Source organism: Neopelma chrysocephalum, unplaced genomic scaffold (assembly GCF_003984885.1).
Source record: "Neopelma chrysocephalum unplaced genomic scaffold, ASM398488v2 Primary Assembly neopelma1_77, whole genome shotgun sequence".
NCBI classification, from domain to species: domain Eukaryota; kingdom Metazoa; phylum Chordata; class Aves; order Passeriformes; family Pipridae; genus Neopelma; species Neopelma chrysocephalum.
Genome location: NW_020897738.1, coordinates 1284435 through 1297739, shown reverse-complemented (window position 1 = coordinate 1297739; position 13305 = coordinate 1284435). Strand labels below are relative to the sequence as shown.

Genomic DNA, 13305 nt, shown 5'->3' with positions numbered 1-13305 from the left:
CACTCGAACCTTCAACCGCGCAAATTTTGTCACTTCAAAATCTCTGAAAACCTGCGAGTTAATGACTTAATTAAAAATAATAATGATGGATGAATACTGCAGGTGTACACTAAATTATTCAAAGAAAAGTGATCCAAATTGGACTAATTAGATTACACTTCACTTGAGGTGGATGGGAGCATGCAAGAGTTGTGTTGTCACAGCAGAACCACAAACAAAAATACAAGGTGGTGACAAGGACGCGGCCCTGGATGCTCTGTGGTGCCGGTCTGGGCATCCCCTAGAATCCCACAAATCATTTCCCTGCTGATTTTGGTTATTTCCTTTTAACTTCTCTTCAAATGCTTCTGTGACAAAATTAGTTGGGAAAAAAACATCTTAAGAAAAAAAGGGTGTAGAAATCCTTTTCCAAAGAAGCAATGAAAGCAAAGCTGGGATGAGGAGAGGTGGGGGAAGGGGAGGGAGCTGCTGACTGAGATATCCCCTCTCTCCCTGTGTCCTGTTGGGTGCCAGCCAGTGCCCCTTGTGCTGCCCTAGCTGCAGAGGGCTTGAGCATCTCCTCCTGGCTGTTGGAAAAGTTGGATTGCAAATGGCAGGAGGAAGCTGCAATAATGTTCAGGGAGGCAGTGGAAAGAGGGGTCTCACCTGCCAGCTGTGCAGGGGCAGGGCAGGGTGCCAGCTCACCCACATCTCCTCCTGTCCTTGCTGACTGTCCTTGCTGCTGAGACGTGTCAGTGGCGGGGTGTCAGGGTGCCAGGGGCTGTGTTCCTTGTCTTTCTCCTGTCTAGATTTCCTCAAAGTGTCAGTGATATTTCCCCTTTTCAGCAAATCTCTTCCTTTCCCACTGTCTCTGCAGTGAGAGCGCATGGTGCCGGGAGAGGTCAGGGGGCTGCAGGGGCTTTGAGCAGGGTGGGTGCAAAGGGTCCGTATGAACCACAGGGAAAGGCATCCAGCAGGCCAGACCTGCTACTGAGCACTCGGCTGTGTCACTCCCAGTAGGAGTTAATGATTTTTGCAGTTTAGCTCATGTTGTCACGGTCCTTCCATCAGGGATGTGCAGCAGCCTCCTCCTGTGAGCCCGCGGGCGGGGTCACGAGTCCGGCTGTGAGCAGCAGCTCTGTGTGGGTTTGCTGAGTGCTGGCCATGGCCGAGCAAGCTTCTGTGTCCTTTGTCTTGGGAGAGCCTTTAATCCAGGCCCCCTGTCAGTAGGAATCAACCTCAGCCTTCTAAAATCACGGCTTCTGACGTGCCAGTGGGACGATGCCGCTGGGGTTCGGCTGTCCTGTGCTCTGGGGCGTCCTGTCCACCAATTGTGAATGGGAGGATCTGGTTTGGAAATGTATTCGGAACCAGGCAGAACATATATTTTATTTATTGGCTATAAAATATACATCAGCCGGGGGTTCTGAGCTGGTCAGGCCAGTCCTGCTGTGCGTGACCGACTGGTTTGGTGGAAGGAGCCAGAGTTGCTGTTGCCAACAGGGATTTGACAGCAGAGGATGCTCCTTGCAGCCCCCCGGTCGAGCTGCAGCTCTGTTTGCTCAATATTATGAATTTTCTCAATAAACGTATTTCCCCCTTTATTTGCCTCCATTTCCTGCTCAGAGGAAACAAACAACCAGCACTGCCCTGCAACTCATCCTGCATGAAGTCAGTGCTCAGCCCAGGAGCTGTAGGAAGAGGGAAGTGCTTCTTGGATTTACATTTAGATTGAAACGTGTGTCAAAGGTGTCTAACAGCTCCCTGAGTGCCAGGGGCCTGATGCTGGGACCAGCTTTGTCAGTTTGTGTTATGAAGATGGTATTTTGCATTTGAAATAGAATTATATTGACATAATTATTCCTTTCCTTGACACATTTTAGGGTACAGAGGATAACATAAAGTGCCTCTGTGGATGAGATTTGGGCCAAGTGGGATGTGGCATTGAGCAGTGTGAGATCTTATTGATAAATAAGTGTTTTATTTTCAGGCTCACATTCAAGTTGCCAATCACGTGACCTGTGGGCAGGGCACCCCAGGGTTACCCACAGCCCCCAGTATCACCCCACTGCCCTGTGCATCCCCCTCCCAAGGCCACCAGTGTGGGTGCCACAGACTGTGGATGCCCAAGGACATCCCTGGGGGGAGCCAGGCTGGAGCCCCAGCTCAGCAGCATCAGCCCCGTGGAGGTCCCTTTTCTCCCATGGCTCATGCAGAAGGTAGCGAGGTCAGGGGGGACCCCACCAGCCACCGGGACACACTGTTTGCTGCTCCCACAACCATCCCTGGGGGATTTTGTTTGTCAGTGGCTGGGGAAAGCAGGGTTGGGGTGCTGGGGGAGACGCTGCTGTGTGTCCGGCTGCCTCCCTGCCCATCTCTGTCAGGTTAATAAGAGAAGAACGGAAGAGAGGAATTAAATGCAGCCACTGAACTATATTTAATTTGCACCGTATCCTGGAGCCAAAGAGCAGGTTTAACAGAGGCTCTTATCAGCCTGTGGAAGCGCTGAGCTCTTTATCTGGTGGTTATTTCGCTGCCTGATCCTGCAGTCCCAAATAGCTGAGCACAGGCACATAGGCACCTGGAGCCTGAGGCTCTGTCCCTTTGTGCTTTTCTCCTCTTGGGGGTTGGTGTTTCACTGCATGCCCCATCCTGAGCCCCCGGGGTCAGCCTTAGTGTGGGAGCATCCCCACTGCCTGGGCCATCCTATGCCACTTGGAGCAGTTCCCTTGATGAAACGAGTCCTTTCCACTTTCAGCCTGAGCCGGGAGGGAAGCAGAGGGCTCAGAAGCATGCAGTTTCAGAATGCATTTCTCAGAAACATTCAGATTTTCACCAATACTGGTGCATTTCCAGAAGCCACTGTGATGCTGTGCGACCCAAACTGGGCTATTTCCTTGCATGTTTTGATGAACTGAGATGCTCTTCCCCTCGGGCCCGTGTGTCCAGTGATTCCAAGACTTCCATTATTTGGTGTGACAGTGTGCCGGCTCCTGCGCCGGGGCCTGTCTCAGCCTTGCTGCAAATCATCCCTCACCTTGTCACCGCCGCGATGGCGATTTCACAGCTGGCAGCTTCAATCACCGCGGATTTGCGGCTCGCGCTCCCTCGCTCCCTCCCTCTGCCCTGTGATGGCTTAGAAACAGTAGGAAGAGTTCCTTCCTGGCTGGAAGAAGTTGGAATGCGATGAACACAGGGTGCAGTGCCAAGTCGGCATCCTTGGTGTGCTGCGAGGCCGCCCAGCTGTGGGCGATGCTGGGACCAGGAAGCCACGTGGGTTGTGTAAGATTGTAGAATCCTGGAATGGCTTGGTTTGGAAGGGACCTTAAAGATCATCTAGTTCCACCTCCTGACACGGGTTGGGAGACCTTCCACTAGACCAGGTTGCTCCAAGCCCTGTCCAACCTGGCCTTGAACACTTCCAGGCCTGGGGCAGCCACTGCTTCTCTGGGCAACCTGTGCCAGGGCCTCACCACCCTCACAGGGAAGAATTTCTTCCCAATATCCCATCTAATGTTGCCTTCTGTCAGTGTGAAGCCATTCCTCCTTGTCTTGTCACTCCAGGCCCTTGTCCAAAACCCCTTTCCAGCTTTCTTGGAACCCATTTAGGCACTGGAAGGAGAAGAAATTTATGTTCCACAAGCCATTGCAGGTGCCGCAGGGCTCACTGTGGGTGACAAGCCCTGCAGGCACAGGGAGCACTGGGTGAAGGGAGCTTTAGCAGACACTCTGCTCATGGTTTTGGGTGCCATGTCGGGGTGCAGGCACTAACCCACTGCTACCCATGCAGGAGCAGCAGCTGGCAGAGCTGGCAGAGGTGCGGCAGGTGCTGCAGGCTGATCTGGGCACCTCCATCCGGCGCATCGCAGACCTGCAGGTGGCCCTGGAGGAGCTGCGGTCCAGCGATGAGAGCGATGCTGAGAGGTGAGGAATGGGGGCCTGTGGGGGCTGTGGAAGGGCTGTGGGGGCTGCAGAGGGGCAGGCTCAGCTCAGGGGGAAGGATGCTGTTCTGGCCAATGCCAGGGCGGCTGTAACTGCATGTCGTTGTCCTCGTGTGTTCTTGCTGCAGCAGCACACATGTATGAACAAAGGACTTGGTGTTAATGAAAGGTTTAATGAAAAGGTTTCACCGTTGAAATCATCCTGTGTGGCCCAGCTTAAACTGAGCAAAAAGGGTGGGAAAAGCCCCATTTGCAGTGTGGGTCCCATTCCTGGAAGTGTGCCATGCAGTAATGGGTGCCCCAGTGCTGGGTTCATCGAGTGCAAATCCTGCTTTATCAGCCACAAGAGCTGGAGTAGCAATGGAACTGGGTGATTGGGTAGAGGATTTCAATAGCAAAAAAATGAGGAAAAAATTCCAGTGCATTTTTCAGGTGTTATTTCTACAGCCCTCCAATTTTCCCCTCTGCTACATGTCTAAAGAAGCATTGTGACAAATGGAGACAAAACAGATAAATGAGTTTAAAAAAATAAAGAGCAGAGGTGTGCTTGTCAGCATGCCGTGAAAGGAGATTTGCTCTGTGTAGTGATTAAACCAGGGAAGGGTGAGATAGAAACCGTGAGCTCAGACACTCGCTCCTTCTCAAAAGAAAAGTGATTTCCAATGCATCTGATGCACCAGCCGGAGGTGAGAAATGCTTCCCGGCGGGAATGGCAGCTACTGCAAGAGGAGCCATGTGTTATGTGTTGGAGTGTTCTGCTCTCTGCCCTTTGCCCTGGGGTCCTGGCTCAGCCAGGGCTGACCTGTGCAGGGAGCAGCGAGGGCTCTCCAGCCGTTCTGGCCATGCCCTGGTCTCTGTGGCACCACTGCTCTGGCTGTTTTGGAGGTGTTTGCTGGCTCATGCAAACCCCTGCTCTGGTCATACCAACTGCCAGAGCAGCAAGTTCTGATATAGTCAGTTTTTTCCCCTCCTTGGCCTTGTGTGGTGGCTTTGGGGGGCCCCCTGAACCACTGTTCTCCTGTTGTCCCTTGCAGTGTTCAGACGGCGCGGGAGTCGCTGTGCTCCAGGAGAGAGATGTGAGTGAGCCCAGGGAGCTGCTGCTGACAGGCAGGAGCCTTTGCCTGCTTCTGCCATGGGTTATGGATTACTGACTGCTGCAGGGATGGGTTACAGACCACTGGCTGCTGCAGCCTGCATGGGCAGGGGTCACAGTGACATCCAGATATCTGATGTGTGCCCCATGCCCATTGACCTGCTCCCTTTCCCTTTGAGCTCTGTCTCTTATCCCAGTGGGATGCTCTCACTCCTCTGAGCTGGTGCCTTCCCACCTGTGCCTGCGGATCTAATGGGTCTCTCCTCTCTCCACAGGGATGCCTGCTCCACACTCAGTCTGGAGCCTGCAGAGAGTGTCAAGTCCTGGCCAAGTTCATCCACAGGCTGGACATCCCTGGCAGGTACCAGCGTGGCCGGGAGCATTTCGGCACAGTCCATCGGCAGCCGCAGCACCCAGAGCCTGAGGTAAGGGACCCGTGTGCATGGGGGATGTTGCAGATGCACTTTCACTGGGCTCCTTCAGGACGTGCAGAACCAGAGCTTGGGGTTGCGGCGGGACCTGTGGAGTTTGAGGTCAAAACACCAAATCAAGGAAGGCAGTCGCTGCCACGCCAGGATCAGTGAAACACCAGATGAAAGTCACTACATCAAAAACATGCTTCAAGCAGTATAACATCCCTTGATGTATTCTCTGGAGATAATTTAAAGAGACGATGCAGCCTATTTGAGGATTTGTATGCCATATGCTCGCCGTTCCTGGCTGAGGAAGTGGGATGCGTTTCTACAGTTCTAATATCAAATATGTTAATTTTTTATGGTGATGCTCATAGGCTGTGAGGGAGCTGGAGAGGGGCCCAAGCACTCACACAGCTCAACTGCCCCCACTCGGCTCCAGGGGAGATGCCTCGGGGTACCTGGGCTCAGTAGGTGCTCACGTGTCCAGCCCGAATTGGTGCCCATCAGAGGAACACGCCTACCCACACACAAACCCCATTTTACAGCCATCCCCAGCTCCACCGAGTCACAGAGAAACTGGTTCTTTTTGGCTCATGTGTGAAGCAATTGCACAAGCTGAATTTTGAAAGGCCACGTAAATCAGGGTCTGGGGGTTGTGTCATGGAGGGAGATGGAGGGGATAGAGGAGGGTGTCATCCCCTTGGAGGCTTGGGAGGGCAGAGATGGAGCAGGGATGGAGCTTTGAACCCTGGGGCAGGGAACAGAGCAGGGCTTGTATGGATCCAAAAAGCATTATCCCTGAGAGTATCACCCCCCTGTAGGGAAGGTGAGGAAGGTGCCAACCATCTGAATTTGGGGTGGGCAGGGCTGGCAATGCCCCCCTTTGCAGCCCCTGTAGTGCTACTATAGCCCCTGGAGCTACTCCTGCCTGCAGCCCCTGGCTCGGGGTCTCTCTGATACACTGCTTTCCCAGGGGTGATGTACTGGGGCATGCATCACTGTTTTCCCAGTTTTTGCCCCCATAACCAGGGCAGTTGCCAGGCTGAGGCTGGGCACAGCTCACTGCAGCTCCCACCTGCTCCCTGCTCATGTTCAGGTCCGTAGGTAGATTCTCCAGGCTGACAGAGTTTGGTCAGGATTGCAGAGTGCAATTTCGTTAGTATTAATCTCCCTGCTCTGATTCTGGCGAGATCTGTCCCTGCGGCACCCACAGGCCTTGTACAGGGGAATCACTACTGTCAGAATTAATGTTCTGAAGAGCAAGTCCCCCTGCAGGAAACACCTTGGGTGAGTTGGAGCAGTTTGGAGCGGTACAAGGCAGAGTTTAAGAGCATTTGGGCAGAGCAAGGACCTGCAGGGAGATCACAGAATGATGATCTTGGAGGTCTTTTCCAACTTGAATGATTCTGAGATTCTGGGATTCTGTGATAGGCTGGGCTGCCTATGGCCATTGTGAAAGGCAAATTGTCCTCAGCCCTGGTCACAGTGTGACCATCATCCTCGGTGCTGGGGGTTGTGAAGGGGCACGTTGCAAATCCTGGTGTGGGAGCTGTGTTTGTCTTCAGCTAATCTAAGATGGAAATAGGAGCGAGGGTGTATGAAGTGCAAACAAACAGAGGACGAGACTGGTAAGGTAATAAAAATGAGATCAGGGAAACGAGCTCTTCCTTATTAAGATTCCTTTGTCTTACACAAGCACCCAGTAATGAAAAATGAGTCTTGCTCTCGTTGGCTGCTCAGCACTACATCTGGGGTGTTTGCTGAACAAACAGCTGCCAAGAGTCAGAGGAGAGCGTGGAGGCTGCTACCGCCCATGTGGTTACAGGAAGGAGAACTTTGATTAACAGAACCTTTAATTCTCTGCTATTTAAATGCTTGTACAGAATGCTGGCCAGCAGAGCTAAGCCTCCATAAATATGACACAGTACAGGGTTGGAATAAATATAATTTTTTTTATTAAAAAGCCAATTTAAAACTTTATGTATTTATTCTGCCCCTTTCCAGGCAAGTCAGGGTTGTGCTGCAATAGTGGGGTTATCTGGAGATGCAGGCAGGGAGTGAATCCTCAGCCCAGGGCTCTGCTTCTCCACCCATGACACTGTGGCATCCACAGCCTTGGCATCACCCCAGCATCACCCTGACATCACCCTGGCATCTCTTCCCGTCCCGCCTTAGTTCACAGAACCAGGAATCCTGGTCCCAAGGCTGCTGGGGATCCGACACATTTATTTTTAAACACGATTGTGTCAAAAGCAAATCATTACATGAGAAACTGGGAGCTCTTCTGTAGATGACTGTGTGACAAGAAAATCCTTTTCTGACAGAAATTAGGCCAGTGGCTCTTCCCTCTTGAAATGGAGTTGTCTTGGCTTTATTTATGAGCTCCTAGGAAAAAGCAGCTGAGCCACTCTTTCAGCCCTGGTCATGTGTTGCAAAGCATGTGTGGATTTTATTGTATAAATTATTTCAACTAACATAATTGTAATCATGTTAATTGCTCTGTAATCGTTGCTAATTATTGTTGTATGTCATTTGCTTTGGTGTGAATGGTGTATTGCAGAGCTTGGTTGGCTTACAGACGCCTCCTGAGTTCGGCATCCGGCCCTGCTTTTGCCTTTGCCTGGGAAAATCATCTTCCCTTAGGATGATGGAGGAGCAGGGCTCTGCTCAGGGCTGGAGCAGTCTCAAGGTCCTGCAGCATCACCCTCCTCTAGGATTTCCCATGTCTCCCCAGGGTCATTCCGAGCCCTGGGAGTTATTGCTGGCACATCTGCCATTCACCGGGGATTTTATGGATGAGCAGAGGATGCCACAAAATGGGATAGGACTGTTTTGCTCTTGTGCCCTGCTTTGTGAGGAGGATGAGGATGATGAAGACTAGGCATGATTTTGGCATGATGTTTTTGGTAGCCATCAGGGCTAAAGAAATGAATCACAGAATGATTTGGGTTCAAAGGGACCTTGAACACCATCCCATTCCACCCCTCCTTGGACCCCGGGGCTGTGGGGCCTTGGCAGCCAGGCTCATGCCAGATGTGGAAGCTGAAACAGTCCCACCTCTGCAGCTTTCACTCCATTTCAGGCGGTAAAGATTTTCAGAAAAATAGTAACTGTCCATCATGCTGAACAGGACAATAAATAGTGATGTGTAACTGTCCATGTTCACAGCTCATTAGCGCTTCTCTCTTTTATCTCAGCCTTAAAACCCAAAAACACTTATACTGGTGTTCAAATTACAAAAACTGCTCATGCAGCACACAGGTTACAATATTATTTGGAAACATGCAGAGTGATTGGAGCAATTTTTGTACAATTTCTCATGGAAGGATTACACCAGCTATTTAAGTGCAATGCAATTTAGGATCCTAAATACCCACATTTTCGGAATGTCTCAAACTATTCATCAGTGGTGCGGGGTGGCCCTGGAAGGTACAGGGATTCAGGGGGATTAAATCCCTGGTTAATCCATTTTGTGTTGAATAATCAAATGATTTGGGCTGGTTTAATGAGCAGGGAATGGTGGTGGCTGCTGGGGCAGGTGGGCACCTCTGTGCCCCAAGGCTCTGCTGATGGGCACCAGGAACCTGGAGCTGCTCCGTTCCCCCTTCCCTTCTGCCATCACACGTTTCCCAGCTGTGGAGTTTGTCTTCAGCCCATGTTGGAATGTAAATTACTTCACGGGTCAGCAGAGCCTAGTCCGAGTGCATCCCACACACTGCCTAGATTATCCGCTCTCCCCCCATTCCCATGGCAACACCAACATTCCCGGGGCAGGATGCTTCATTACCAGCGATGTACAACTTGACCGCTGCTCCCGCACCTCGGAGGCTGCTGGTCTCCCAGAGCTGGGTTTGTTATTTGGGTTTTACTACTTTACTTTGCCTTTTCTCTCTTTTCCCCTCCTCCTTTTTTTCTCAAATTCACATCCCAGCAGATTTCCCATTCAGACCAGTCCAGGGTTCCCCTTGACTGAGCAATGCTGGGGTACCTGAGAGTGGGGATATGGCACTGCAGTGCTGGCAGTTGCCAGCAAACAAATGTAGGTGCTTGGAGAGCGTCATAAAGTGTCCCATCAGGGGCTTAGTGTCACCAGTGACACCCAGCCCATGGGCTGCAGAACCTCCCCACCTCTGTGCATCACCTGCATGAGGACAGGGACAGGCTACAGAGAAACTCAAGTAGGGTGACCAGTGTGGCTCCTCAGGGGTGAATGGAGATGGATCTCATGTGGTTCCTTTATCAGCCCTTGTCTTGGAGTGAGGTCCCAACCCTTGTCTCAGGTTGAGGTCTCACCCCTTGTCACAGGTTGAGGTCCAGCCCTTGTCTCAAGGTGAGGTCTCAGCCCCACACATCATGTTTGGCCATCACCCCTCGCTTGATGTGCAGCCCCTGCCTGGGTGTTACTGGGCTCTTGCAATTCAGAACTCCTTGAGCAGCAGCCTGGGTGAAACATGCCCCGCAATAACATTAAGATGCGTCTGGGGTGCACCACAAGCTGGTTTCATAAAATTTTAGTGAATAATCTTTGGCTTTGACAGAAATAAAATAAATCCTACATATTGCTATAATCTGTCAAGAAAAAGGATATTTGGAGGTAAGTGTTGGCTTGGCAGAGCTGAAGCCAGGCACACCACACACTCTACACTGGGGATTATCCGGGCTGGCTGACCTGGAATTATTTAAGATAAAATCCTTGAGCGCTGCCCAATGCTGGATGCAGCAGTGAGTTTATTCCGAGACTCCCATGCCAATACTGGCTTTTTGCTGCTCAGCCTTTTCCTTGCTGAATGACATTCCGGTCACTGGGAATCCCACAGACTAAACTAACACCAATTTTTGTTGTCTAGGGTGAGCAGAGACACCAAGGACCCAACGCTGAGCCTTCCTGTGTCTTCCCGGAGCACTGCCAGGCCCAGCGATGCTGCGGATCCGGGGAGGATGGCAAGTCCCCTGCTCGGGGCTAGAAGACGGGAATATGGAAAACCTGCAGCAGATGACGAGGAGCAGGAAAGCCCGAAAAAGTCTGTGGAAAGGATAGGAGAGCCGTCCCCGTCGGTGCTGCAACGGGGGAGCTCCCCTGCCCCGGACGGAAGGTTCCCCAGCCCCCTCTCTCCGACGGCACCCAGGAGGAGGAGGCTCTCCGTGGCGTCGGGGCCGGTGCCCAGCTCGTCGGCCGCTCTTTCCGAGTACGTGGAGGAGCTGCGGCGGCAGCGGGGAGCGGAGCGGGAGCCGGGGCACCCGGCCCTGGGGGAAACCTCTCCCCTCCCCATTTACCGCACCACCGGCGCCGCGGCCCTGCGGCGCTGCAGGGCTGTCCCAGAGGCGGAGGATGCCCTGGGGAAGCTGGACGGGAATCAGGCAGGGGAAGGTGAAGGAGCAAGCGCCAGCCTCCCGCGCTCCTCCAGCCTGCGGAGCATGGCCTCGGAGCCGGCCGAGCCCTCACGCTCCCCAGCTCTGAAAAGGGCATCCAAGTTCGGCTCCTACGACTCCCTCCTGCAATCCCTGGACAGCTCCGGCCGCCGGCCGAGCTCTCCAGCCGCCGGGATGGAGGGACCGGGCACGCTGCGGCCGAGCTCCTGGAGGAGCTGCCTGGAGCCGTCGCTGGAGGATGTGGAGTTGGAAAGGGGCTCTGGAGGAGTTCTGAGCTCATTGTCCAGTGACGGGCTGGGAGAGGGGAAGGGGAGCGACCCCTTCAGCTGGCGAATACCCACCCTCAACTACGAGAGGAGAACCAAGGTCGACTTTGACGACTTCCTCCCGGCCATTCGCAAATCCCGCTCCACGAGCAGCCTGGCCAAGACCAGGAGGGACAGAAGGGACGGCCACCGGCCCCTCACCGTCCGCTTCGAGGATGAGGCCATAGCGGGCAGTTTGGAGTCCTCTGAGACCAAGGGCACAGCCAAACGCAGCCTGGCCCCTCGGGAAGACCCTGGAGATCTCTCTGACTCCTCATCCTCTGGTTCCCTCCTCTCCTCCCGGAGTGCCGACAGCATCAAGCGTCGGCCACAGCCCCAGAGAGGGGATGGGGAGGGGTCCAGTGGCAAAGACATCACCCAGGGCAGCGGGACAAGCCACCGCGCCGAGGCCGAAGGAAAGGAAGACGATGTCAGCAGCATCATGAAGAAGTACCTGGGTAAAGACTAAGGTAACTGTGCTGAGCCACTGCCCAGCACTAGCTCAGGGCAGTGGGGACAGGTTTGGGCTGTTGGCCCCGAGCTGCTGCCCCTCCTCAGTGTCTGCACCGATGTGGGGGAGTGCGTGGAGACAGGGTCCCAACGCTCCTCACAGCATATCAGAGCACCCCAGGCCATGGGAGGCTTCAGCCTCGCTGCCAGGATGTCCCATGGGGTGTGTGGCACTGGGACTGGCCACCCCTTACCCACTCTTTGGCACCTTCAGAGCTGCAAGGGGGAGGGCAATGGGGATACTGCCGGAGCCAGAGACAGCCCCAAGAGCTGGCCACAGCACCACCCCTGAATCCACGGGAGTTTTCAAAAATTAGCATCCCCCAGCTCCCACACCACCACCCAGCAGACACACACCCCAAGCCCCACAAGCCCTCACTTCTCTGGGACCCAACTTTGTTTGGGTAATTACAAACCAGGTTGGGCTGGATGTTGGAGGTTCCCTCTCCAGAGGACTGGGTTCATGCCTAGTGCAGACATACTTTCCCCCAGTTATCAACAGCCTCTGACACCCACTTGGATGCCATTTCTGTATTGCAGCTGACACTTGGAGAATTAGGATTTATTGCTGCAATCCAGGTTTGAAAGTGAAGTCCCTAATGAATGCGCCACATCTGTAATTAAGTGTTTAAAATAGATTAGAAAAACATTTTGTAAAACCATTGCCTTTAGACTAACTTATTGGATGTCAAGCTGTGACCAAATTGACTAAGCCAACACACGAAGGGAGCGTGTGTTAATAAAACATTTCTTTCCAGGAAGCTGATTTGCATAATGCAACGTCCCACTTTCTCCAGAATTTGTTTTGATAAAGCGCAGCAGCCGAACCCCAAAGCCTCAGCAGCGAGGAGCCACGTCGGGCAGACGACTTCCCTGCTCCTGATAGGACGCACCTCATGTGAGCAGCGACTGCAAAGGGCTCCCTGAAAGTCATGGGATGGTTTTACGAACTGTTTTGGTTTTGGACACACCGTGATTTCCTTATGCTCCTGCCCCGTTTCCCAGCACCTCAGCTTTGCTCAGGGCCAGCCATGGGGGCAAGAGACTTTCCTGTTCTCCTGCAGTTGTTTGACTCAGGAGTTGGTGCTTTAATTAAAACCCAGTGGCTGCCACAGATGCTGAGGACGTGCCATGGCCAGGGAAAGGCCACACTGAGAAGAGCTGGAACAACACCAAACCCCGTCTTTTTAACCCAGAGGTGCAGCTCAGATGTCTCATTCCACATGGCACTACTCAAAAATCATCCCAATGGCCAAGGGTCATACTGTTCAGTCTTGGTGTGACACCAGTAAAAGGGGAGCTCTGAAGCTTTTATAATTCCTTTGGTATTTGAAGATGGATCCATATGAACTTCCATGGTTCCTGCCTGTTTGTGACATCCGGGCACATCCCAGTGACACACGAGGCAGCACTGCGGCGGGTGGGGCAGTGGGAGGCTCTATTTGATGTCTGCTTGGTTTTTACACAATAAAATATTTGCTTCTTTGACACACAGGTCACTTCTTGTCATTCCTTTTCCTGCAGTGGGAGCGGGTCTGTGGAGGTGGTGCAGAGCCAAGCCCGTCCCTCTGCATATGTGAAAAGCTCATATCTCAACCTCAGCCTTCTTTCCTAGAAGAGATCCAAATTTACTCATTGATCACAGGTTTGGGGCAAAATGGTACAGGTCCATGTGCAAATTTCTCCTTTCC

At 52.9% G+C, this 13305-nt stretch overlaps 1 protein-coding gene across 1 annotated transcript in view; it reads left to right on the top strand.

Annotated features, from left to right (window-relative positions):
• Nucleotides 1–13104, top strand: part of MYO18B (myosin XVIIIB) — a 55937-nt gene extending 42833 nt beyond the window's left edge. Inside the window, exons 39-43 of the mRNA XM_027689712.1 lie at nucleotides 3770–3903; nucleotides 4955–4996; nucleotides 5289–5438; nucleotides 10277–11574; nucleotides 12373–13104. Coding sequence (XP_027545513.1) covers nucleotides 3770–3903; nucleotides 4955–4996; nucleotides 5289–5438; nucleotides 10277–11573 — 1623 coding nt within the window. The 3' untranslated portion in view covers nucleotide 11574; nucleotides 12373–13104. The remainder of the gene's footprint in view (nucleotides 1–3769; nucleotides 3904–4954; nucleotides 4997–5288; nucleotides 5439–10276; nucleotides 11575–12372) is intronic.
• Nucleotides 13105–13305: the final 201 nt, after the last annotated feature.